The 27,577-nt window shown below is 29.8% G+C and overlaps 2 protein-coding genes across 2 annotated transcripts; both read right to left on the minus strand.

Annotated features, from left to right (window-relative positions):
- Positions 1–3,112: 3,112 nt before the first annotated feature.
- LOC132723012 (uncharacterized) lies at positions 3,113–9,151 on the minus strand. The gene is made up of 9 exons (XM_060707666.1): positions 8,672–9,151; positions 8,106–8,414; positions 7,107–7,226; positions 6,150–6,183; positions 5,562–5,684; positions 5,207–5,274; positions 4,942–4,966; positions 4,636–4,703; positions 3,113–4,447 (listed from the first exon to the last, which is right to left on the minus strand). Exons 1-9 carry the CDS (start codon positions 9,012–9,014, stop codon positions 4,374–4,376), a joined length of 1,164 nt encoding a protein of 387 aa, XP_060563649.1. The 5' UTR covers positions 9,015–9,151; the 3' UTR covers positions 3,113–4,373.
- A 3,976-nt stretch (positions 9,152–13,127) lies between these two features.
- On the minus strand, positions 13,128–25,760 carry LOC132722923 (cell adhesion molecule 2-like). Its single transcript, XM_060707550.1, has 7 exons — positions 25,754–25,760; positions 24,564–24,854; positions 21,873–21,982; positions 17,317–17,491; positions 16,491–16,838; positions 15,429–15,734; positions 13,128–13,450 (listed from the first exon to the last, which is right to left on the minus strand). Exons 1-7 carry the CDS (start codon positions 25,758–25,760, stop codon positions 13,128–13,130), a joined length of 1,560 nt encoding a protein of 519 aa, XP_060563533.1.
- Positions 25,761–27,577: the final 1,817 nt, after the last annotated feature.

The following is a 27,577-nucleotide window of genomic DNA, read 5'->3' on the forward strand; positions in this document are numbered from 1 at the left end:
CTTATTAAGATATTATTTGTTCAATATATTTGATATCTGATGATAACTAATAGTATGCAAATTTTGTTTGAAACTCGTCAGGAGGTGCGTAATAAACACTTTTACAGAAAATTAGGTTAAATAGCACAAGCTTGTTAAGAGTTAAAACATTGGTGGAGTTACACCAAAAATTTACACCCAAGCCATAAAAAACTTATTGAACATAACATAAATCGATTATTATACATTTATAACATCATCATGAATTTGATGGTGGTCGTATTTTCGAAATCAAGCGAACTGTGACAGTAACAACGTAACATAAGGGAACTTTATTTGGGCATTTTCCGTTGAAGGTCTTGCAAGTTATGTCTCACTTGAATTGATTGCTTAACATATTCCAAATTTGAATGAAATATTAATGGATTGAATATATTCAACAAACGTTGAACTTCTTTCCTTTACTAAATGCAAATAATTATCAGGGAGCTCTGAAAGTTTTTTCTACGAGTTGTTGTATTTTGTTATTTTATGTACAAGCAATGTCTTCCTAATTCGACTTAGAGGCGAAGTTCTGGCTCAAAACAAAATCAGATATTTCTCAGAATCTAGTTTTTATTTTGATAATCAGTAGGTTTTGAATCGTACGAGCCAAACACTTTTGCAGAGTCAAATCAATTTGGTTTTATTATCGCATATATCGCCATAGTGATCTGACTTTGTTATATATTCTGAAAGTACAAATTTACTTTTTGTTTGTTTGTTTTTCATTGGGTTTTACGTCGCATCAACACAATATAGGTCATATGGCGATTTCCAGTTTTACTGGTGTATGAAGACCTCGGTGCCCTTCCGTGCATTATTTCAGGCACGAACGTGCACTTGAGTGGAACCACCGACGTTATGTAAGCTAACTGGATAGCTTCCTCACGTGAAAGAGTCAAAAGCCTGACGGGATTCGAACCCACAACGATAAGGTACAAGTGGTGTTTTACCTTTTAAAGAAATCTTGATTGTGGTAAAGGTAAAAGAGATATGTTATTGTTAGTAAAGATAATTTACCAAGTATATCAACCCATATTTTCTTATTTGAAATAAGCTTTATTCACTATCCAAATAAATTCCCGAACTTCGAAGACGCCATCAAGAACGAAACAAAATAATAAGTAATAAAAAGAAATAATTAATAATTTTCGCATCAATCTATTTTGTACCCTAATGCCATTACTTCTACCTATCAATTTTAAATGAAATAAGGTTACGTTATTTAGGTTGAATGCATGAACATGTGCATTAAGTATCGTTAGACTCATTCTTGTTACCCATTCCTTTGTTGGTGTTTTATTACAATTGAGAATCGTATTATTTAAGCAGCATGCCTCCAGATATTTGATTATTTTTATGAAAATTTTAAAAGGAACAAAACAATAATTTAAACATTGCAAATAGTACTAACCATCAAAGTAAAATACCGAAAAGAGGTCAAATATGAAGAGCCCTTACTTCGATACTAACGCAGCAGAAAAAAAGATAGTATGTACTGTAAAAGCAGTCATTGGTCGCACATAACATTTAAATTATAACTTAAATCTTAAATCTTTTTACATTTCTTAAAATCTTATTTTTTTTCCTCAAATTTGATTTTCTTGAAATATTTTGGCATATCTCGAGGTATGCAGCTTTAATAGTAATTTAATTTTTCTGCAGTAGTTAATTGTATATACGTAAACATATGTTTCTGTTGACTTATTGTGTGGTATCTATACATAGAAACACTTTTTTACACATTCTTTTCCATATTTTTTATTACAATTTCCATTGCAGTCAAAAATACAAGACCTCAATATCTCTATATGTAACAAACGACCAATATTGTGGGTTTTAAAGAAAATCGGATAAAAATATTTGCCTGCCTTTGTATCCCTAGATTCACAAACTTTTTAAAATTTATTCTTCGAGTTTGTAAGATTTGTTATTTGTTAGATTTCAATATCAAAAGTCTATTCTAACCAATATCTAAGTAACAAAAATACATAATCATAGTATTAATTTGAATTTATTAGTAGCAAAGATAGGTTTTTGTAGAAAAAATGCTATGTCCAAACTAGCAGTATTGCAGTCTATTTCAGAACGAATTAATCATGAACATGAAAAGCGCATCCAGAATTTTCAAAATAGATTTGATATTAAATTTCCTCTTAATAGCAAAATTTGTTCATAGAACATTTACTGATATAGTTCATCTACTATTATCGTCACTTTCTTACCGCTTGTTACACAATATTTAGCGTTTGTTGTTTTACCTGTAAATAATTAAAGTAACCTACTGAAAACAGTTCAGCAGAACAGCTCTTTATATATTTTAGAGTATTGTTTGTGACTTAGAGTGTGTCGTCCAAACACGTCACATATAAGTTAAAAAGACACAACGAAGTAGCTTATTTTCAATTCTTTAAGAAAAATGAAAAATTGTGTCTGTTATTTTCAATGATAAAAACAAAAAAACAAAATAGATATTTTTCTCCGTAAAAACGATAACGAATTTCCATTAAAACAAGAAAAGAAACATGGCTTCACAAAAAACTGCCCATACTGCCTTTTTTCTCCAGAATTTCCCAGACCTTTGAACACTAGTAATAACCATGTCTACATGAATGTTCAACAATATACTTTTCAATACTTTTCTTATTACATTTAATACTTTTTTTCTAAAGTCTATTCTTTTATAATAATATTATACATCTACAAAACAGAAAGAATGGAATATTATTGTAAAGTGCAGGGGAAGTGGGCGGTGTCCTTTATCTGCAATAGTGGTGTTTGTGAAGGTGAGTTTTTCTCGTTTCCGAATACTTGTCGTTTTCTTATGGTCTCTATGAGATTTGATTTATTAAAAGAGCTCGGCTTAAAGAAAGCCATTTTGTTTTTCTCCGACTATAAACCGCCGAGAATAAGGAGCAGTAACTTTTAATGTAAGATTTGTTTTTTACCTCATAAAGTACCAGAACCTGGTACTTTTAAAATGATTGATCCTGAAAGACAATGAATTTGATGTTCGAAAGACCATGTGTAAAGTTATATGTATAAACAATATGTTGTGTTGGACGGAGCAATATATAAAAGACAAAAGTAATGAAAAGTTAATATTTTAATACATATGTATACACGGAACCTATCATTGATATGGAGAAAAAGTAATGTGAGTGTGCGCTAATATGTTGCATAACTATGTTTTAGATCAGAATTGCTTTGGAACATATCTCGAAGATCGTTTCTATCCAAATTAATTAATAAATTAGTATACGAGTTTTTGCTAAAAATACCAATGTAAGATCTTTTAAATGTAGTCGGAACATTTCTATTTTTGACAGTTCTAACTTCCACATTATTAGTCATTTAACTTTGAATTTATTTTCGGAAAAGCTTAAAATAAATGATAAATAAAATAAACGAAAATATCGTTCTCCGGTAATGGCGGGTATGACCACGTAAATACATCTGCTAAAAATGAAACAAATTTATGCTGTAATTGATGTTTATTAGGGTTGATATTTGCTTAACCTAAAACGGTAACTTGTTTTGAAAGTGTCAATATGTTATATTGTAAAAATATGAAAATCTAATATGTCACTTTATTAAATGGACACTTATGTTTCTTGAAAACTTAACATTTTTTTACCATAATATGCAACATAATAGTTTTAATTTTTAGGTTGTAAATATTGAACAATAAAAATATAAATATTAAACAAAAAAAACAACACAAAATCCCCCCGAAAAAAAACAACACAAAATTAAAAAACAAAAGAAAAACAAACAAAATGCATTGGTTACCATTAAAGAAGCAATGTCCACTACTTCTTTGGTATATACATGTACTTAATTTTGAATGCTTACCAAAGATAAAACAATATATGCATACCCGTAAGGTGATTCGTTCAATATCATTTGTAATGTACTGATCACTCAAATTCCATTTTACCTTACTGTCAACTAAAATATCAAACAATGTTAACAAAGGTTAGTTCCTAAACTAGCTTTCACTAAAAAAAAGTATTACGTTTCAAATTTGAATTGAAAAAATAGTCAAATCAGTTGATAAAACAATAACAACAGTATGTGCTAAAATTGCATATAGTTAATATCGTTGGTTATAGATGTACAACAATAATTAGACTCCATGTTATGTAAACATACATAAGCATTTATACACACATAATTTTATACTTTGTCGATTACAAAATTCGATTACAAAATTAAGCAATCTGAAATAATGTTATTCCACTGTTATTCTACACTGTATATTCATTGGCATTTCTGTTCTCCGTCATCACAATCATTTCAATCTCATCTTTTACAACAGATCAAAAACTTCATCATCAATTTCAACTGTGTCATTTCTTTTTCGCAATTTTCACACCAGGTTTTAAGTTTTCGTAGATTCTGGTCTTTCCGGTAGCTAGTTTTTCTATGAAGTAAAATTTATGGAAAAAAACAAACACATTATGATCGACATTCAGTTCAAAATGATTTTAAGTAAATATATTAATTACAATTGAGAATTAAACTGAATATCTATGTAGCTTTGGATTTTGAGGCATTATAAACGATAATTATATGTAATGCAAAAATTAAGAGATAAAATTAAATCCTCACCTGCTATTTCAGATTTGAATGCGTCTGTTGTACATGTTTTCTTTGGTAGATTTTCATACTCCACTTTACTAAATAAAAAATATAAAAAATGCAGTAGAAAGCTATTCACTACTGGTAAACCATGTAGCATGCAACTCCGAATACTACACGTACTTGTCGTATTTACCTTAAGGTAGGTTTTTAGCTTCTGATTATTTTTGGACATGAAAAAAAGCTTTTCCTGATTTTTAACTGATAGTTAACATAACATATTTACGATATTTTTATAGATATAATCATCATAAGATGTTCATAAAGAAAACCAACCTGTCAGCTGTTTTTTCTTTTTCAACTGAAAAGGTAAATTATAAAACGGTTACACTCACACAAAATACCTCTATAACGAACATTAATTTGCACTAAAAAATGCCTTTAAAATTTTGACTTTCCTTAAGAAATAAATGCTGAATTTCTATTAGAAATATTTGATGCAGTGATACTGGATCTCAAAAAAAGAATTTACGACTCATTTAACACTTTAACATGTTTCATACAGATTAATATAAAATAAAATATATACATACTACTATACCTTTAATTGTATCATAAGCATTTGTGTTTTCGGTGCTTGTAGTACGCTCAAGCTTTTCATACAAATTTCTAAAATTGAAAATGATGGGATAATGTTTCAAGTATTTAAATTGGCATTTCAATATTGATTCAATATATGTGACTAATTTTAATTGGCCTCCTAGACGTTGTAATTTCTGACTTACGACTATATGTTGCTTTTGAATTAAATTGTTTTCAATTGAAAACATAATATAGTTCTAAAACACAGAAGTTTTTAAAGTAATCATGAACAATCATTCATTAATTCTTCAAGGAAGATGAAGCTGCTTGAACTTTTTACAGAGAAGGAGGATAAGTTAGATAATGTTACATACATTTTGTTAACATTAATATTTGATTTGTTCGTATCGTTTGGTTTGGTCTGTTCATATAAGTCGTTAACGGCAACGTTGTCCATCTCCGTTGGCTGAGTTTGTTGTCCTTCATGGGGTGATTTTCTAAAATTATGAAATTATTTCATTATTATTCTGATTCAAATATGCACAGTAAATAATAATTATTTTAGATAATCATTTGAATACAATACACGATATATTCCTGATTATTCGGTAACAAATCACACCTGTATGATGTATCTATTTTGTGAAATAGATATATACACGCATGGCATGATAAGTATAAATTAATTCTAACATATACATCAAATTTAACCTGACATCTTAGATCCCGAAAATCAATCTTTAGTTTTGCTTAATGTCTCTCAAGTCTTTATCTCTTATTCTTTTTTTTCAAATACCTAAATAACATTCACAGACTTACTTATCTACGACATGAAAAAACGATTATAGATATAGCACGTGTACATATTAATATACATTGTATATATATTTATTGGCTGTAACCATATCCAATCATATACACATTGCTCTTTTAAAGAGAAAAGGAAAATCAAATCATATTACCTAAATATCGCTTGCAGCCGAGTCCTGATGCCATCTGAAAGTATACTCCTTTTTAATGTATGTTCATTCTTCCCCACAAAAATATAGATAGAATCTAGGTAAATGTTTAAACATACTAAGTTTTATATATTTGCGGATTTTGGGATATCAATTTATTTCACAACATAAAAGATTTAACCAATAATCTTACAGGTTGTTTCAAAATAATTTTCAAAGAAAATAAAAAATTTGACGGATTAAGTATTAACCTATACCGAATGCAAGTGATATAACGAAATGAAGAAAAAGAAAAAATAATTTGAACTATAAAACATTAACTAAGAGTGACTAGGTCATTGAGCAACGGAGATGATGATTGCAGATTTATTGATAATTACTATAAATAAAGATATAAATACTGAGAAAATTAAAAAAGGATTGTTTTTAATGTGTACTGTCAGAGAGTCGTGCAAATTGATATACAGTTTAGTAAGTCATGAATTTAAATGTCTTTTCCAAGTACTACACACTTTTGAAAAATAGTGGACTGTTTTTAAACGCATTTTCTTAATATACCTGAATTAAAGATAAAATTCAAATTTATGTATTAAATTCAGTATTAAATTTATAATAGCCTAAGATCAATTATCTCTTATTAAAAGTTATATTGTTATAATATTTCATATAAGATTAGTGCTAGTTAACATTATTATTATGTTTATCAATTTATTTTTCATTTTATTAGTATTAATTAAGCTGCATTTTCTTGAAAATTTTATGTGATCGTTGATTTTGTAATCAGTGCGATTCACATATGCATGTATGACATACGACTGGAAGGTAAAGTTATTACATTATTTATTCTATTCTATCCTGAATTCATTAAGAAAAGTTCAGCTGGATTGTCAATTAATAAGTGAGTAAAACTAAAGTAAAAAATAAATTTTCCATGAGATAGAATATGAAGACACAACATACCTTTCGTGATTGCTTTTCTTCGTAAAAGTACAACAAGAACCACTATCAAAGCTATCACTATCATAGCCGATACTACTCCACCTACAATTCCACCAACAGAGGAACTTTGTGTGTCAGATCCTACAAAAAAAATAGGCACATTTTTCAATGTCAAGACCACGGATGTTAGTTGAACATAGCGAGACAATGAAAAACACTTGTTTTACATGATGAAAAATCAAAACAAAACAAACAAAACTGAACATCTGGAATTAACCTTTAGAACACGCCTAATTGTAAATCCTACATTAGAACAATAAGAACAAGTAAATCTACTAAATAAACTTAATTCATATTGACAACAACTTTATGTTTTGTTATGTCAACAGTATTTGGTTGAAATAACCATCCTCTCACTTTTGGTAGACAACGACACATAAAGAGGTTTGCGAGTAGACTCACTTAAATAATTCTTGTTTGAAAATTTACCAAGAATTGGCACATTGGTCTGTTACAGGCAATTATTGTTTGACATCAACTGCTGTCAATTTACATTCTAACTTGTTACATAATTCTCATTTAACTATCAGACAAATGATTAAAGTCAAACGTTTATGAACAAAGATATACATGTTCATTTAAACGAAAGATTCTTGTACAAGTGTCATATAAAATAGGTTATTCACTATTATAAGAGTATTAAGAAATGTATGAAATACACGCATTTTATTTCAATGCTATGAAAAGCATTTAATTTTAATCATTATTCAAATAAATTCACCTGCGTATTAAAGAGTCAATATGAAGCAATGTGAAAAAATTGAAGATCAATAAGGGCGAATAGCAATACCTGTATATGTCTAACATGAACGATAGAAATGCGAATCGTTATAATAATAAGGCAATTTCATATCTTATATGCTTTGTCTGCCTTGCGCACAGACTCACTTGCGTTCATTGAACGTCGCCTTTCCTTGTTGATCTTGTTTATCATATTCTAAATCATTAAAGCTAACTTACCTATGATTGAACGTGTCGTGAAGTTCTTATATTGAGAGAAAGGACCATTGCCTTCTCTATTAAACGCATAAATCCGTACAAAATATGCTGTTGAATGACTGAGGTCAGTTAAGACCTTTTGCTTAAAATCTTCACTTTCATCTGTCCCGCCATAAACTGTCTCAACATTTTCCCACTGTTCCATGTCAGTACTAAGCTGTATCAAGAAAGTCTGAGGAAATCCACCATGATATCCTTGTTGCCACGATACACGTGCAGTTGTTTGTTGAATGTTGTCTACTGTTACATTATATGAAACACCTGGTGGACCTATTGCAAAGATTAAAGCACATCGTTTAAAACCAGCCTGAAAAATGTTATTTAAGGCATTTTGTGAAAAATTAAAAAATAACGGCCCATGTCGGCAAATTTGAATAACTAATCTAATGTTATATCTAGAATGCCCGAAATGCATCATGTCTAAATGTTATTATGCTTAGTATTCTTAATTCAAATTTAAATATACATTTTTATATTTTTATTTCACAAGTAAGAAAAACAATATACTTTATTCAATCTATAGCCACCTTTTGCTATTATTTCCATTGACCGTACAGTTGAATTTATTTCGTTTGTCACAACAACATCATAACTACCAATGTCATCTTTTGTTTCTATATGAATTAATATCCTAGCCCTAACTCCTGCTGTTTTTATGGTATTTCCAAACACTTTCAAATCTACTTGTGCATTTGTCTCTGTTACATTGTATTTAACATCTGCCTGTCTCATTCCATTTCTATTTCTAAAGATTTTAATACTAGATCCTGCAGAATTTGAGAAATAGTAAACGTCCATGGCGACATTTTCCATTAGTCTGGCTGATGTTCTTTCACCCAAATAAGTTATGATTGGAAATGCTGAAAACATAAGCTTTTTATAATTCTTTTAACAAGAAATTGAAGGTTACAATGGTATTTTCTTTAATGAATATTAAAACGAAGACTTGGATTATTTAGGAATTCACACGGAAATAGTTCATCCAAACCAAACCATGCTACACCTATGTAATGAAAAGAAAGAAGATATAAAATTTATCTCGATGTAATTGTGTATGTTGAAATAAGATAATAAATGTGCAACATCCCTTATCACCCATAGCACAATGAATGCTTCCGCAGCTGTATTCAATCTTTAACAATTTAAGGACTGAAATATATTATCCCGAATGACCAAAAAAATATAACAACATTTTAATGAAGTTCGAGGCAAGTTTGTACGACTGACACAACATACTTGACAACAGTTGTGCGTATCAAATCTGGAAAAAAGGAAATAAAAGTATGACAATTGCAGACTCCTTGTTCATTAGAGAGATAACGTTATAATCTCTGAATATATATTGACCTAAAACAACTAAAAAATACGCGTATCAAAAGCTGTACTTTAGCCACATATAATAACATACAAAAACATTGCAGAGAAGTTAAAGAGATAAGCAAATTGAATGCTTTCTTAAGTAAATGAACAATAAAGACGGTACATGTTTTTATCATGACAACTTTTCAGCAGTACGGAAGAAGAATATTTGTGTATAAATCAGGCTAAAAGAAGACAAAATCCCGTAACTCTCATTAAGCTTGCTGTATAACTTCTTCAAGTATAAGAGTATAAGATATAAACGTCCTACGCTACATTGGGGAAAAAAAACAAGACCAGTACATTAGTCCCCCAGTTTAAAACGGAAAAAAATAAAAACCAACATGATTTAAGACAATAAAAACTTTACTCTTAACATTTTAAACTGTAATTTTTTTTACTTAACTTACAAACTTTTGACGATCCTTCCATAATCCCTGGTTTGGGGTGCAAAAAACTTTAAAATTCATTACTAACGAACATGTATATTTCCAATGGTTCATATGTTAAACCTGAAAACTCTAGTCGCTGACTTCCACTATGTTCTAATATAGGTGTATTTTTTTCCTGGCCAGTTTGAACCCATTTACCTAAAAATATGCGGTAACCATTGCTTACATGAAAAAGGGCTTTTGCAGTTTGATTTTTTGTTTTTGTTTTGTTCTGAACATCTGGGGATCTAAAATGATTTGCTGTTTTTGAATTCTTTTTAATCAAACCATACTTTTACGAAATTTGATTTTCCAGGGGGCCTTGGGCCTGGTAATGCAGGGAAGGGGCACCTGGGGTCCCTCCCATAAAGTGGAACGTCGCGTTTAGCCCTATACGTGTCGTTTGGACGTAAAACCAAAACCAAAAAAACAAAATTACCAATAAAAAATATTTTTTTAATTAAAATTTTTATTTTTTTTTATAATTAAATTTTTTCTTTTTAAAAGCTTTTTATTGGGTTTTTTAAATTTTTTTCCCCCTCAATAAAGCTTAAATATTTTTTTTAAACTTTGCGTTTTAGGAAAGTACGTTATAGACTTGTTATTGTATAATTTAAACAAAATTTTTCATTTTTTTTCATTTTCAATTAAGCGTATTTTCTTCAGGAAAACCATCTTACATGTACTAACCCCCATATTCAGACAGCATAAAATTGATAAACAAAAAAAAAAAAATGCATTAAGGAACATTCTTCCCAGCACCAACAAAACTAAACAAAAAAAATCAGAGAGAAGCATTTTTCCCTTTGTATACTTTTTATTCATTTCGGGGGTAAATGCCCTTTAAGTATTTCAAGTTTCCGTGTAGTTGCTTTCATGAATACTTTATCTTTTATAACCAAATATCCATAAAAAAAAATAATTTTTTCCCTCAGTGTTTAATTGACTTTTAAACAAAAATATATACAGATGTAATCTTAATAATAAACTTTTATTAGCATCAAGAAGCGAGTTGATTATTGGAAAAAAATCATGGAAAATTTTGTATTGTTCTCAGTTTTTTTATGTTGCTGAAAGTATTTAACAATTTCAATAAATTTCAGTAAATGTGTTGTAAAATGAAATTTTACTGCTTTCTTTTCAAAACCATCAATTTTAGTCTAATGATTGAAAAAAACGAAAATTATAAATTAGAATACTTACAATAACTGTAAAAAATTTTTTTGTTGTAGCATTTTCTTTTCCATTTTTGGGCATTACATGTAATTTTTGCAGCATCACCTTCTCACTTTTGTAAAAGATAAGATAATTTTTTATTTCCATTTCCCGCCCCTTGATGTAGATCTTTTTTCTTGTCCTTGTTTTACCATTGAATTTAAGCGTTACTAGAAAGAAATTTATCGTGTTATTTCCTAAACAAAATTTACCATCTGACTTTGGGGTTTAAATTTAATGGGCGGTCTGAAATAATGAGAATTGTAAAAATGTTAAATGCAGAATATGTTAATTTTAAATTTGAGGTCACCATTTTATTTTCTTTAAAAGTATTGTAAGCAAAATAAAATGCAAGAAAAGGGGCAAATTAATATACCTGTATATAAAAGAATGTTTATAAAAAACAAAAAAATAAATACAAAAAAATTTTGCAGATTTTCACAAGATTAATTTTAAAACTTTATACAAAACTTACATCTAAGACCCAAAATTTTTTATTTTTAAGATGCCCAAAATATTTTTAGCTTCACAGAAAAATATCCCCATCTTTGTCCGTTTGATCAGTATTAATCTTGTCGACGTTTATCCCACCAATCTCCACTTTTTTGGGCAAATTTTGTGGGCCTTTTTAATAAATTGTTTATTGCCCATGGATTCAAATTTGGGGTTAGAACTTCCAGAGTGCAGTAAAAACTTAATTTTTTTTTCCTTTGGAAATAATGTTTTGTTTCCAGTTATGGTGTTTAAGAGTTTTAACAAAAATTTTAGTTCACATTATGGAAAGATAAAAAAAAATAAAAATTTTTAAATCATTTTATAAAATAATTAATATTTATTTAAATTAATAAATTTTTAAAAATAAATTATAATTTAGAATTTAAAGATGTTTTTAAAAAAAATTTTTTAAAATACTTATCTTCAAATTAATATAAAAATCCCCATTATTTTTTAAAAAATTTTTTGGATTTGTTTCAATTAATATGTAACATTAAAGATAAGAATAAAAATTTTTATATTTAAATGTTAAAAAAATAAAAAAAAAAAACAAACAATGCAAAATCAAAGTTGCCCATTTAAAAACCAATTTTGCTTTTTTAAAAGGGTAAATTTTATTTTTAAGTAAACAACTAGTAACCCTTAAATTGTAGAAAAACGATTTTGAAGTTTTAGATTCCCAATGAAAACTTAAATTAAATTTCAAGAAATGTCCAAACGTAGAAAAAAAAAAATTTTAACAGGGGTTTTTTAAAAATTTCATTTTTTTGAAATTATATAATTTCAAATAAAGAAATTATTTTTAAAATAAAATGAAAATATGATAAGAAAAAAAGAAAAAAAAGAGCCCTTTTTTTTTCTGTAGATAAGTTTTTTTTAATTTTGATTATTTAAACTTTAAAAAATAACTTAATTTTTAAACAAAGCATACATTTTAAGTAAAGAAAATCTGGCCCTTTTTTTCTGTTCCTATTCCCATTATTTGCTTTAAAGAATAACTTCCATAGTGTGTTCTTTACGGGTAAAAAACTGAGACGGAGACCCCCGTTGGTTTTTCTTGAGAATCAGGCTTTTCCATGGTACCAAGTTATTTTTGATATTGGTTTACTATCACTGAAATTTTAACTGTTTTTTCCCCCTTTCATTAAAATTTTTACTGTTTTTTGTCCTTGTATTTACAAGGAAATTCCCTGAATAATTTTTAAAAAAGTGAAATATTTTATAAAAAAGTTTGTTGACTACTTTTTTCCAAGGATTCAGCTATATTAGATCATAATTATAATAAAACAAAATAACTGCCAAACGTTTTTTCTTCTAACAAGCAACAATTCAAATACCATACAATAAATTTTGTTTTTACTTTTCTTTTGAAAATTTTGTCATATGAATTTATAAATATGTCATTTAAAAGGTTCATTTACCTGGAAAATTGCCAATAAGTAAACACGTCTTGTACAAATGTCAAATAAAAAAACAAATCATTTTACTTACATTTCAAATTGAGTTTTATCCTATCAACAACAGGTGACTGTGACACACTGTTCGACACGGAACATGTAATATCATCACCGTCCATATATCGTGTTGGATACAGTATAAGTTGTTGCGACCTCACTACTCCATTATTTACTCCTGTTGATGTCGTATATGAACTATTACTTTCAAGTGTTTGTGATCCATTTCTCCATGTTATATCAGACGCAGGATTTGATGATCCTGTTGTACAAGTCAATGTTAATGATGTAGACCCTGTAGCAATGATTTCTCTGTTGCCTGTTATTTGTGTCGTTGATGATCCAACTGAAACTTTATATAATGGAATAAAAAATGAAAATATGACAGAGAAATCGGTTTACATTAACTCCTCAAGTTTTCAAAACATTACTTTTATCTTATACTGTATTGAATATACCTGCAAAAAAGCGTCGTAACTTCGTTTAAAGTTTAAAGGCATGTGTCTGACCCAAAACTATAGTTTTAATATATAACTTCTCAAATAATTAACTATGTTAATCTACCGATAATGTATGTAACCATGCTATATTGAAGCATTTATGATGTTTGGATTATATATATTGTAGACAATTATTCAGAAGACTGTGAGCCCAAACGGTTATAATATACATTTAAAGTTGTTTTAAGTTAGTATAATATAATTATTATTATCTTGAAACAATCCTGTCAAAATAACTATTCATTTGAAAACTAAAACTACTAGAATAGGGATTTAATAATACGTTAGGGAACAGTTAATTTTTTTTATATAGATTTATCAAGTTACATATATTTATTAACAAAGTCTTTTATTGAAACTCTATGAAAAAATATGAATATGAAAAAGGCATGACTGTAGAAGTTGTTTTCTTCTTCTAATTTAACGTCTTTAAGAGCTGACTTGTTAATTTTCGTAGCAGTGACCTATGTATAATTTTTCATGACAGTTTATATATGTCAATAAAACTTCATAACATCAAACATAACATTATATATCTTTCCATGAAAATTCCCAATCTTTGGGGGAGCATAATAAAATCTGGAGAAATAGTGATCCCTCGGAGGCATTTATCACAACAAAAATACATGAAATTGCAGACTTCGGTTTGATCGAGTATGTAACATTAGGGATAATGAAAAGTGCAATATCCCTCACGCTACATAGCACCTGCTTCGTCGGTACTTAATTTTCAACGCTTAAAAGTGCTTGATTTAATGATCCCGAAGGACCAGACAGATATAACAACACTGAAGTGAAGTGCGGGACAACATTTACATCTTCGCCACACGCGCACTTGCCCCAAAGGTCCTTCGGGATCATTGGTGCCAGCACATTCTAAGTGTTGAGAATTTGAGTAAACGGCTCAAGCCGGTGGCTAGCGGCCATGAGGCTGTTTGCACATTCTTCATGATCCCTCATGTACAGACTCAATCAAACCCGAGTTTGCAATTCTCTTGTAATTTTGCTGTGATTTATGCTTCCGAGGGATCACTTTGTTTCCAGATTGTTGTCTTAATCAATTACTTTAACTGTGTAGTTTTGATTTTATTAGACATTGGAAATACCAGATGTTCTATATTTGTTTCTAAATTTAGCATTGAAAATTAAAAAAGAAGAACAACTTTACGTTCCAAAAGGGATCTGGAAGGTACATAAATAATGATTAAAGAAAAAAGAAGAAAGTAAAACAAAAGTCAACCTTCTTTGCTTGGTTTGAATTCAGTTTACAGTAATTCTAGTCTATATGAATTCCGTTTCAAAGCAGAGATAATGCATATGGAGAGTGACATTTAAATAAAATATATGCTTATGTGGTCATTAATTCCCACAGCTGCTCTAAACTATAAACGTTTTCAAAGTTATATCTTTAAAAGGTTAACTGAAGCACAAGAGCAGCTATTTATTGGTGAAAAAATATGTCATGATTATACTCATTTATTTTTTTCATTTCCAGTAACATTTGCATAAAGCTGGTTTGAACTGAAATATAACATTTGCATAAAGCTGGTTTTAATTGAAATGATGCTTAAATCAAATTAAGACATGACTGTTTCGCATACAATACAACATTATAATAATAGAATATTGATATTTCTTGGTAAGGAATGATATGTATGCAATATGAATACTGCTCTTATCTTTTGCTACAATTTTCAGACATGCATTATTATCATATTCCAAAATCTTATCTTGTCTGCCTAATTCAACTCACAGCTTCATTTAGATATACAATAATGAATAAATTCTATTATGTTTACATCGGTAAATGCCAATTTAATATTAACTTACACTGAACAGTTAGATTTGTTGATCTGGTGAGCTGTGCTGGACTCACTAATGCAGGATGAGTAACTATACACTGTATACTTTGTCCATTATCCGCAGCTGTCACTTGTCTAGTATATATAGAAACGACTGTAAATGTTTCTGTTGCAGCATCGGCTGTGTTTGTTGTACTGCCACTATACATCTGACCTTGATATAACCAGGATATACTGGCTGCTGGTCTACACCCACTTGTTGTACATCTTACCGTTACAGTACTACCAGCTGATACAACAGATGTCTGAGTAACTGTTGGCTGACTAGGCTTTACTGAAAGAAAGAAAATAAGAATCCTTAAAGAAAGCCCAAAACAACAAAATTGAAAATGTTGCAGACTCGGAAAGACAGAAATAACCGTTATTAAAAGAAATTTGTTGTTTCACCAATCTACTTATTAAGACTAAATATCTACAAAGCTATTACGACCGCGCCGTCTATGCTAAAGTTACAGCCAAACTTTTATTAATTCATAAGTCATATTACAAAAAGTACATATACATGTTCGTAAAAAATACATTCAACTAATAGGCCTCTTATTCTGTAAATTAATCATCATTATCATGATTCGTTTAAATTGAAAAAATGAGTTCCTTATGAAGTTGCGGTGAAAGTTTTGTGAAATTTGACATAATTGCAAAAAAGATAGTGTGTTTAATAATATCCTAGGATGCAAAGTTACAAAGACTTAAAGCATCAAAATTAGGCATATGCTTTTTATGCACTGCGCTTCTTTTAATCTGCACAGTTCAAAGATGATACTTTAAATACATTTGTGAAATGCTCTGAATAAAATTTATGCATAAAAAATCTCCAATAGCAAACTCTCCAAAACTATGGAATGTTTTTTGAGAATGAGATACATACCTCCCTCCATCCCTCCCTACCTATCCCAATCACTAAGCAAAAGTTATTGACAAAAAAAACAAACGGACAAACAACTGCAAGTATGAGAAATTCATTGTGTTAAATTCACTTCAGTGTGTCCTTGTCCATTATAAGAAAAATAGTTTTAAGCTTAATACTCACATCTTAGGTAAAGTAACACAGATTTGTTATTTGATCCAACTTGAGCAGTATCAGCTTGAGGATAGTACGATCTACATATCAAATATTTCTTATCATCTGATGTAGTAGGTGTAAATGTGTGTTGTAGGTTGACAGTGTATGTTCCGTCACTTTGTAATGTCCCTGAACTTGTATTGGACAACTGGTTAGAGCTAGATATACTGTTCTTATACCAGGTTACCGTTGGTAAGGGATATCCTCCAGTTGAAGTACATTGTATTGTCAGAGATTGTCCTTCATTTCCGTAAACAACTTCACGAGTAGCATTCAACTGCACGACATTTGAAATTACTGGTGTAGTAGGTGAAGCTGAAATTACCAACGAAATATAATCATTAAATCATACAATGTTTATTTTATTGAAATAAAATATATATTTCTCGAAAAAACAACAACACAAAAAAATTGAATTCAGTGAAAGCATTTCTTACAAAACATAATTCTTTCTTAAAATTCAAATTATGCAAGACGTTTTAATTGTGCAAACATATCAAACATATTTATCAGGTTACTGTCTACCACAATTGCTGCACGAACATAAAGTTTGTAAAATTGTATACCTATAATACATTGAGTGTTGCATAAATTATGTTTCTTTACATGATAAATGTGTGTGTGTGTGTGGAAACACCATCATCAATTGAGAAAAAAAAAATGAATGGATTTGAGAGCTGTCATTGTATATATCAAAGAAAACTATCCTTTAATTCGAGACAATATCTGAAGTTGTGTAAAAATTGAAAAACAACAAGTTTGTTTTTAAATTGGAGAATCACAACTTACATACCTATTTTAAATGATCCTGTTAATGGAGTAGCTTGTGTGATGGTTTTAACAACAATGCTGTATGTGTATGACCCATCATCTAAAGAGTTACTAGAAGTCCACACACATCTATAATAGCTTGTATTCTGTTTACTACTTGAACATGCTGAAGATCCTGATATCTGGATGGCGCTATTCTGTTTAAATAGATAATAATTATACAAAACGTTTGTCACGTGGTGTTTATGATTATAAATTACGTCAGGGTTTATTTCTTAAAGACCTTTTCTTTTCACTGGTTAATAAGGCAACATTGGAGTACAATAATAATCGTATGCCTTTTAATACAGTATTTCTTCCTTGGCGGATAAAACTGTACTGTACTTATTTGTCGGAATGATTTTGAAAGGTATATGTTTGTCAAGTATGTACAATTTTCATAATGCCTGGACAAACACGTACACACACAGAAGTAGACACGCACGCACGCGTGTATGCACGTATGCACATAATTGATGAAACATTATTGTACAGACAGCTCTTCAGTCACATTATCATCATAGTTTTCATCGTAGACTTCGTTATTTAAATTTTTTTCTTCTAGAAAGAAATATTGTCGTAGCGGTACATCGGTACAACTATACAATCACATTGCTATTTAGTTATGAAAGAATCGTCAGAAAGTCACGTCACATAAAATACATAAGGTAACACAAAATCATCAAAATCTACTTGATAGTTAAGCAAGAAATGAAATTGAAAGTTTTATTTATATATTTAATTATCTAAACTATTTTATTCAGAATACAATTTAAAAAACTTTAATAAATGAATGACAAATTTCATTACTATAGAGTTTTATCAAAATATTTTCTTAAATGACTGCAGAATATTTTTTCTGTTTTATCAAAATCTATTGAGATGTTGAAGACAATATATCATTCACCATTTTTTTCTTCTATTTTTAGCATTGGCTACCATCTTGTTCAACAGATCGGTACCATTTAAGCAATTGTTTTTTCGTTGTTTTTGTTTCTCGGGGGCCCAGTAAGGGGTAACCCCATTTTTTTCATCGTCATAGGCATGACAGGGGTCGAGAAGCATCCTCCTATCAACCTTACAATGATACATGTGCAGGGCTGGAAAGCAAAACTGCGTCGTATCCTACAAAATGTAAACAAACGCCGCCATCTTGGAACGAAAAAGGTATGTTTTTGTTTATAACGAAATGAATGAAAACCAGATATATATGTTTTCCACTATTTTCCGCATCGTTCGCTTTTCACTTAATAAATCTTATAAGTGTGCATTTATGACTGATTTCACTGGTGTATCAATATTTGCCCGATCATGCTGAAATTTTCAATAAATATAGAACAGAGACATGATGTTACATACAGTTGTAGATAATTTTGGGGTTGGTGAGGAAGTTTACGAAAGAAGTTGCTCTGTACTTAATGATTAGCGTAATGTATACATGAATATTTGATTGGGACAAAATAACATTAATAGTTATACATTTACTTTTCATGTTTTTCCAAAGAATTCATAAGCTTAAACTGCATTAATACATATTATTAATACACATTTTTTTACACAAAGACTCAATAAAATAGACATTGTTACAAATAAAATACAGTATATCTATGGTATATTTCCCAGTAAAGATCAGTTTGATTGCATAATATGAATTAAAAAGATTAATTAGAAACAGTACATATAATATGATGAATATAAAATTTTCGAAAAGGTATAATTTGCTTGTCTGAAAACGAAAAGTGACAAGGTTGAAATGGGAGTTAACTCTAAATGAATTTTAATAGATTTTTAGGGAGTTGCGCCCTTACATAAATGACAATATTCATACACATTACAAATATATGTTTTTTAAATTCTGTCAAAGTCTCGTTTTTATTTCTACATTTGTATTCAAAGTGGTATTTTATATTATTATTATTATTATATTTCTTCAAAATCTAGGTGCTTACAATTGTAAGGATAATCAGCAAATCAGTGTCTAAGATGCTGTTGTTTTACACATGTTTAAACATTACTTGCAAAATCACATTCCCAGAAAAGATGTAACAAAGTTTCTCTTTGAGATTTACATAAAAACATTTACCGTCAGATAAATTCATAAGAGACAGCTTTTGTTCTGTATAAATAACAGTTTGCAAATAATTTCCACTGATACTGTACTGCTTTGCATGAAGAAAAAGAATCATAAACTCGGAACTATATTTTATTCCATGCTAACACAAAATATTGAAAGGTCTCCCATTCGCTTTTTGATTTACTTTTCTTTTGGTTCAATATATGAGAAAACTATTTTATTTTAATATTTTCAGGCAGTAGTTTTGTTTGCTCATTAAAACAATATCGTCTAAGTAAGTGTTATTCGACACTTTTTTATAATCATGTTTTTTAAGCAGTTATATATACAATTTAGAAATGCTTGATTTGAGAATATGACATTCTGCAAATCAATTTCGCGTACCTTTTAATTTCCTTTAAAAAGAGTGCCTTCAAAGTCCAAGATATCTTTGAAAAAATATATTACTTTTAACACATCATTGGGGTATTATGATTTCCTGCGAAAACGAATTGAAGTGTTACAAAAATGAAATTTATCTTAACATCGGATAAATACTTTGGCTTAAACTTTGCTTTAAAAACCGACACCAATTTTCGGGGGCGAATATATAAAACAAGTAATGTTCAATTTGAAAGGTAAATTTTCTAAAGAAAAACGTTTACATTTAAAATAATAATTTCTGTCTGCCCCAAATGAAATTTTTGTAAAATAATATTTTCCTGTTGCGTTCCAGTTCTGTATATAACAGTGTACATATAACTTTGTATATTATTTTAACATTCAGACTAGCATGAATATAAGAAATATTGCCAATGTTAAAATCTCCGTCTTTTCGGTCAAGGAGATTAGTGTTTTTACCTAACGGCCGCTAATTGCCCAAAAGAAAATCGCTCATAATTTTCGATTTCTAAGTATTTTGTCGGTAAAACGAGCATTTCAATTCCAAAAGTAATAAAAGAAACAATGTAAGTTTTCAGCAAGAATGTTCACTTTAAATGTCAAACCCCAAGTTTTCCATACTTGAAAACATTTTTTCTCCTTCCAAATCTCATCCGTATCTTTATTGTAACCGTGACTAATTCCTAAAGTTTGAAAATAATTTCTTGTCCCTTGTATATCTTTGAATACCGAAGTCCTTTTCATTTGTTTTTCCAATTGTGTGTGTTTGGGTTTGTTAACCCTCGCCACCGGAAAGAAACCATATGGCCGAGCAATTGTTTTTCACAATAAAGATGCCTGTAGTTTTATTACATTGTTCTTTTTAGTCCAAAAGGAAAGTTCATATTCTCTTAAACTATTAAATATTTCTAGAACTGAACAATCATTCTCACAAAAAAATGTGAATACACAAATTGACTTACTTTCAATTCAAGCGCATGGCCATTTAGCGATGGCTATTTAATGCTAATATTATTTCTTATTTCATAAGGCATTTGAGCATTTTTTACAGAGGCCCATCTAAAAATAATTTATAGTTTCATCAAAATCTACAAAACAATTAAGGGATAAATTTCTTTCAAAGGTGTTTTTGTTTTTAGCTTTTGCTGCTATCTTGTTAGCAGACCGAAATAATTTCAGCAATTGTAGTACAGAAGTGCTGAATGATTATTTCTGTAGCGTTTCATTCAAATATGTTTGGCGGTCCAGAATAACATGTCACTAAACACTTTTTTCTTCTTCTTTTCTTTTCTTTTTAGCCCTGACGGCCATCTTGTTCAGCAGACCGGCTCCATTGGCGGAGACCATCCAAGGACCATTCATGTGTAGATTCAGCACAATTTGTGTAGGGGTTTAGGAGTAGATGTCGTTTATTACTAAGTAAAAATGTTAACGACGAACGACGTACGCTGAAGACGTACGCTAAACAGACGGATATCAAAATAGCTCACTTTGAACTTGTTGTGGTCAGGTGAGATAATAGATATCAAGATATTAGCAATTTCCTAAAATATTACTACATGGCACACATTTATTATACATGTATACCTCAGGATACTACGAAACAAATTGTTTTGTAAGCATTGGTGCATGAAGCAAATTGGGTCAAAGCGATTTATTCTAGAACATTATTGCCATTCTAAAATACATTTCTATTATTGCCATTCTAAAATGCATTTCTATTATTGTCATTCTAAAATACATGCTCAAAGACAGTAGATCTAAAATTAAAATGTAAAGAACAGTTTTTGCCAATATTAAAATAAAATGTAAAACATTATTCTGAAATAAAATGTTCAGGATATTTCTTTAACTTTCTTGTTCAGATCCTGAGATATAATACTTTCTCCAATAAAACAGATTCATTAAGGAACACATACCTCTAACAGCGTTCCATTTTGCAAGATAAATAACCCCATCGTTTATTCTGTCAAATAATTAAATATGTATCAAAAACTGAGAAAAACATATACAAGTTAACCAGGTTTACTTCGACCAGGTATCTTTTAAAAAGGTACATATTGTTTCATAATATAAAATAATACCTGTCTTGTAAATGAAACAGTAAGTGTTGGTGAGGCAGGATATAGTTTATCTACTGTTATCTGTACTTTCTTCCCACTTGTGACACTGTGTGTAGCTGATGAAGCTTTACCTACAAATTAAAACACTTTCATGATTATAAACAAGAAAAGCATTGATGCAAAGCATCGATATCAAAGGCGACGCAAAAAAAAATTGATCAAGTTTTGCACCTAAATACTAAACAAAAGATGTGTACTTTATAGCAGTACCATTACATGTGACCTGGAGGCTAGAACCCTGTTTAAGTTGAAAGTTGAACTGTGCCTTGCCAAGATGCAAAGACAATTTATAGTCAATTAACCAATCTTATAAGACCCATGCCATAAGAGAGAATTTCTTCAGATTTATTTTACCATATACAAGAATACTTGAGTCATCAGCATATAATAAAAGCTTATTGCTTAGGGTTGCAAACATGTCATTGACATATATTAGACATAAAAAGAGGACCTAAAATGAACCTCAGGGGGACACCATAGGTACTCGGAGTAGTAGTAGCAAGATTACCAGCCACATCCACCAGTGCTGTCTATCAAAAGTAAGATTTGAACCATGAAAGAAGGTCATTACCTATGGCAGATGCTTGAACTTTCATGAAGGAGAAGAAGAAGAACTTCTTCATGTGCAGTATAGTGTTATCAACTGTATCAAATGCCTTTTGTAGATCTAAAAGTATCATGCAATACTGCCTTTGTCCATTTCAAATTTAATTGAATCTGTTACATGAATCAAATATGTGTCAGTTGAAAACCCACTTCTAAACTCTAACTGAAACTGCCTGACCATGACTCGAACCCATGACTGTCAGAAGACCAACTGAGCTATCAGGCCGGCTACACATTTTCTATTTAATAATGAAACAGTTATAAACCACAACATATTTCCCACTATATTGATGTGTGTCCTTAAATTTCTGATGTTTACAGAGCATAGTGAATTAAATTCAGGGTTATATGCAGTCACAGGATGAGAAAAACTTTCAACTTGACCAGAACTCGAACCTGTGACCCACAGAATAATGTACTGCTGCTGTAGCGATTGAGCTATCTCAATTCTTTAATTCTTAATTAAACAAATAAGAAAAAAAGCTTACATACTCAAAATAACAATTTATTTATATATTGTATAATTATTTTTACTAAAAAGGGCTTAGACAGTTATTGGTTGTGGCATTATTTAAAACAGGTCAATTTAAAAGTGAACATAACTGTACTAATACATGTACAATATCTTTTTTTTGTGTACAGATAAAAAATTTGATTACACTTTTTTTGAAGGCTGATTTGTATTTTGCATCAGGGGCACCGGACAAAAGCAAGGTTCATTGCATTTTCTTGTTTTCATCTCGCGTCCGGTTACTTTTTGTACTTTGTTGGTTTTCATATGGCACAAATCACCCACTATAAAATTTAGTGCGCAAATTTATTCAAGGGCAAGTAACAATCTACTATGAAAAGTCTGTTGTTGGGTTGACTCTGGAGACCTGGAGGTTGAGACCGGTGTCCCTCCATTACAAATAGATAAGACAGAAGCTGTCTTTTTCAAACTATGCACATGTTAGAAAAAAATTAGAATAACTGTCCAGAATATGATTTTTTGAAACTTTATTAATTATATTGCTTCATCCAAGTTTAAAGACATTTTCAAGCAATACATGTATTATCATTTATAACTTTTATGAAAGTCTCATACCTTTAATAATAATGTCATAATTGTAACTCTAATTTTGAAAATCTATAAATGAATGAAAAAGAATACGGCATCAATGTAGACCACAGCGATATTCGAAATCCGGGTTTTAGTATTGCCAATAAAGCTAAGGGACAAGCTGTAAAACTGAGCCTGCAATTTCGTGAAAATAATATCACAATGCACATGCTTTTTACATGAAGTTATTAAATACAAATATAACAACATATTTGTTTACTTGATTTTTACGAATCAAATATATAAAACTAATTAACACAACATGACATCAACTGCTAATAATAACAGCTCCTTCCATAGGTCAAAATAAAAAGCATTCCATAAGAGACGACGCCGCTCACCGGCGTCGCCAATAAACACTATTTGCAGAGGAGAATGCATGATTATGTTTTGCATAAAAGAATAAAACAGTAAAAACCATATTATAAAATATTATGTTAGCTTTCCTATCATTATATTATATTTACTTTGATATCACATAGCTGTATTTTTTTGTTTCAATTATTACGGCATATATTGATATTGTAAGAATGGAACAATCAGATCGTTCTTTACTATTTTATAACACAAGATCAAACTTAATAGTTCATGTGAAGTTACTTATATTGTTCTGATATTAAGTATTAATAACATAAAGGAAATACATTGAAACATTCGAAATCTATCATTCGGAATATTTCAAACAAACAAACCAGTTATTTTATAATTGTACTATATGTATAATATGTGAAAATGGGGTTAAATACAAAAGAACAGTGATTAATTAAAAATAATTTCATTTATTGATCATTATTTCCGGAAAAGTTACGTTATTGTATTATAAATCACATTGACATTTGCATTTTCATTCAATTAATAGAATATTAAACATCATTGAATAATTTGATGAAATGAATACGCCAATGTATTGTTTTGTTTGTTGCTTTGTTTTAAAAAATACTTACACTCTATATTAAGATATTTCAGCCCACTATATTCAAAATCATTCCTACATTTATAATACCCTCCATCATTAAAGTCAGTGTTGTGTATAGTCAAAGTGAACGATGATGTCCCTCTGGTTTCTGTATATTTGTTGTTGTCTTCTGGTCTAGAAATAAGTCCATTTATTACTAGGTATCTGCTCAATCCATACCAGCTAAGAGTGCCAATGTTTCCAGTAACCTGACATGTTAGAACAGTATCATCCCCACAGTTAGCAGCACTTGGTACCTGAATACTGACTGTACCTACAACTAAATAGAATAATTAAACAATTAAACAGATCCCATGTTAAAACATCTGTAACAAATCCAAACCAGCCAGTAAAGTCATTATGACAAGTAACCTGACATGTTAGAACTGTATCATCTCCACAGTTACCAGCTCTTGGTACCTAGTGGATGTACCTAGAAGGTGGAATAATATTAAAGCTATGTATTGTTAATTTAAAATGTTATATGTGTTTCCTTTTCGTTCTCTATATTAATTGATGTATTTAAGTGTACATGCTAAGTTTGTTTTCTAACAATTTGTCTATAATAATGATGTTTGTCTAGTGGGATCTGTATGAGATTGTCACATTGTAATACATACTTAAATATGATAATATACTGTCATAGGGTAGTTGAAATAAAATATGAATAAATATTGGTCGTTATGTTCAATATTTAATCCTTAAACTCAAAATGAGTCTCGTATCAGGCCAAACATACTTGCTTCTCACACCAACCTATATTTTACTCCACTCATTCAATATCTAATAGTCCCGTTATCCTATTAGTATACTCCTATAGTAACATGTAATTACCGTTCACAAGTGTTTATACAAAGTGATATTTAAAGGTATGGCTATGCATCATTACATTCCGTCACTGTTGTCACTGTGTATAGATGTATTTTCATGTATAATAAATTATCTATGATAATATTATATTATTTCAGTTACTAACATCAATAATAATCCAACGATCTACCAAATATTTGTGCAAAGTGCCTGCTCTAGCTAATGACCGGCAAACGTCAATGGCGCCCAGCGTCCATAATAGATGTACAGAATAACTGACGATAATGCCATACAACTAGATAGAAGATTTTCACCTTGGAAATTAAAGGTGTGTTTATCAAGTTATTCATTTTGTCATTGGGAACCTACTGGTCATTGTGACGTCACGGAGGTATCCTGCCTTTCATTGGATATATTATCCACACCTTCTGGATATCGAGCACGTGCGCACGGAATTTCTCCATGGATTGATATTGGGCCCCAAATATGTCAATGCTTCATAGGAACTTTTTTGGATTAAATATATAGATGTTGATTCGTTTTTCCAAGAGTTCATCGTTGCCACGGATAACTTATAAAAATGTTTTGACAAGGCTTGAATAATGATATTGTACAATGGCGGATAAGAAAGTATTCATTACACAAATGCCAACAGTGTTCAAAGTCTTCACAATATGTATATAATTTTGTATAGCATGCATAGCCAGCTTTGTTGATACGGAGTTGCGACGATATTAAATTGCACCGAGAAATCCGAAGCATTCAGAATGTATATCGAACTGGCCATTTTGTTATATGGACAGCGCAATTGTGAGATCAAGAAGTTTAGAGGTAAACACATTGACTAGCAGCAGACAATAGAAAATCAATATACTTAATCCATGTAAAAAAGTAGCAAAGTTTAGTGATATGTTATTTCTTATCATACATAGTATCTGAACAGTAACATAAATGTTATGTGTGTGTGTTTTAATTTTGTCTTCCTTTTACTGTAGACACATTGTACATGTGTACATATATGTTTCGATTTATAGGCAAGAAATCATTAATGTTTTATCTTATATTACCTACAGTTTTATATTTTTAAAACTCTACTAAGCTATTATAAATAGATAACAATAGTAGGATACTACTACATCGCGCACCTACAGAATGCCCCAAATCGAACTATTTGTCAATTCTAAGGTAAAATATGTTTCTATTTTTTTTTTGAAATCGTTAGAATATAAAAAAATAACGCAGCGAACCAAAGATTGACTTTATAACCGTATATAATTTTAAAAATAAGTTTAAAGTTTTACGCCTAGTTTAGTCCTGAAAACGGGATAAAAAAGTTTTTTCCTGAATGCTTCCACCCACTTGGACTCCCAAACAAAATCCATTCCGTTTTCAGGCTTAAACCATACAGTAAAACTTTAAAATATATTTTTCATATTAAGTCAGTGTAGATTCCAAGTTGAATTTATTGAACGAGTTTGGTAAAATTATATTATTTCATTCATCACATACCCAAAATGAAGACAAAAATAATAATTTTCATTGACGCGGTGTTACGCTAACAACAAGCGGGTCTTTACGTTATGTTTGTACAACTAAAATGACTTCACGTGAAAATGTTTACACGGTCGTGCAATACCGTGTTTACGGACTCGCAAAAAGTGGCACGGAAGTGCCCGTCATATCAATATTTTATTTTGATCTTTCAATGAATGCTTACAATTTTACTGAACGCTAACTCAAGTAGCGATGTATTTTCGAGATGTGTTTTCAAAAAAAAACCTTTGAAATGTAAACACCTGTATAAGGTCAAATCAACGTAATATTTATTAAATTGATGAACATTTTTTTCTTATTAGCTAAACATGTATGCCTCATTTTCTAGATGGTTATGTTTTAACCTTTTTCCTTATTCTATTCCATTATCTTGAAAATATATATGTATGAATTTCTTTATTATTTATTATTACATACCCCAAAATCAAGTAAAAAAATAATACACCATCTAACATTATTATAATCATTTTATAAATATCCCCTTTCTTCACTTCAAAATAATTCCATATCTCTCTATATATATTTCATGTATAAATTACAAAAAAAATCTTTTAGAAAGTAGTATAATAAAGTACCTTCCCAGTTGTATTGGGGGTTTTACTTATTTTTTTAAGATGATGAAGCTTTCATAAAACATAA

Source organism: Ruditapes philippinarum, unplaced genomic scaffold (assembly GCF_026571515.1).
Source record: "Ruditapes philippinarum isolate M1 unplaced genomic scaffold, ASM2657151v2 ctg822_1_1_1_1, whole genome shotgun sequence".
NCBI lineage: Eukaryota > Metazoa > Mollusca > Bivalvia > Venerida > Veneridae > Ruditapes > Ruditapes philippinarum.

What these genes read in the sequence shown, in the direction of transcription:
- LOC132723012 (XM_060707666.1), bottom strand. Translation starts at nt 9,014, where the DNA reads ATGTTTTCAGCATTTCCAATCATAACTTATTTGGGTGAAAGAACATCA. An exon ending in AATGGAAATAATAGCAAAAG is followed by an intron (nt 8,415 to 8,671) that starts GTGGCTATAGAT and finishes TCTTTGCAATAG; the next exon opens with GTCCACCAGGTGTTTCATAT. An exon ending in CACGACACGTTCAATCATAG is followed by an intron (nt 7,227 to 8,105) that starts GTAAGTTAGCTT and finishes TTTTTTTTGTAG; the next exon opens with GATCTGACACACAAAGTTCC.
- LOC132722923 (XM_060707550.1), bottom strand. An exon ending in GAAATATCTTAATATAGAGT is followed by an intron (nt 21,983 to 24,563) that starts GTAAGTATTTTT and finishes TTTAATTTGTAG; the next exon opens with GTAAAGCTTCATCAGCTACA. An exon ending in CTGTTTCATTTACAAGACAG is followed by an intron (nt 17,492 to 21,872) that starts GTATTATTTTAT and finishes CTATTTAAACAG; the next exon opens with AATAGCGCCATCCAGATATC.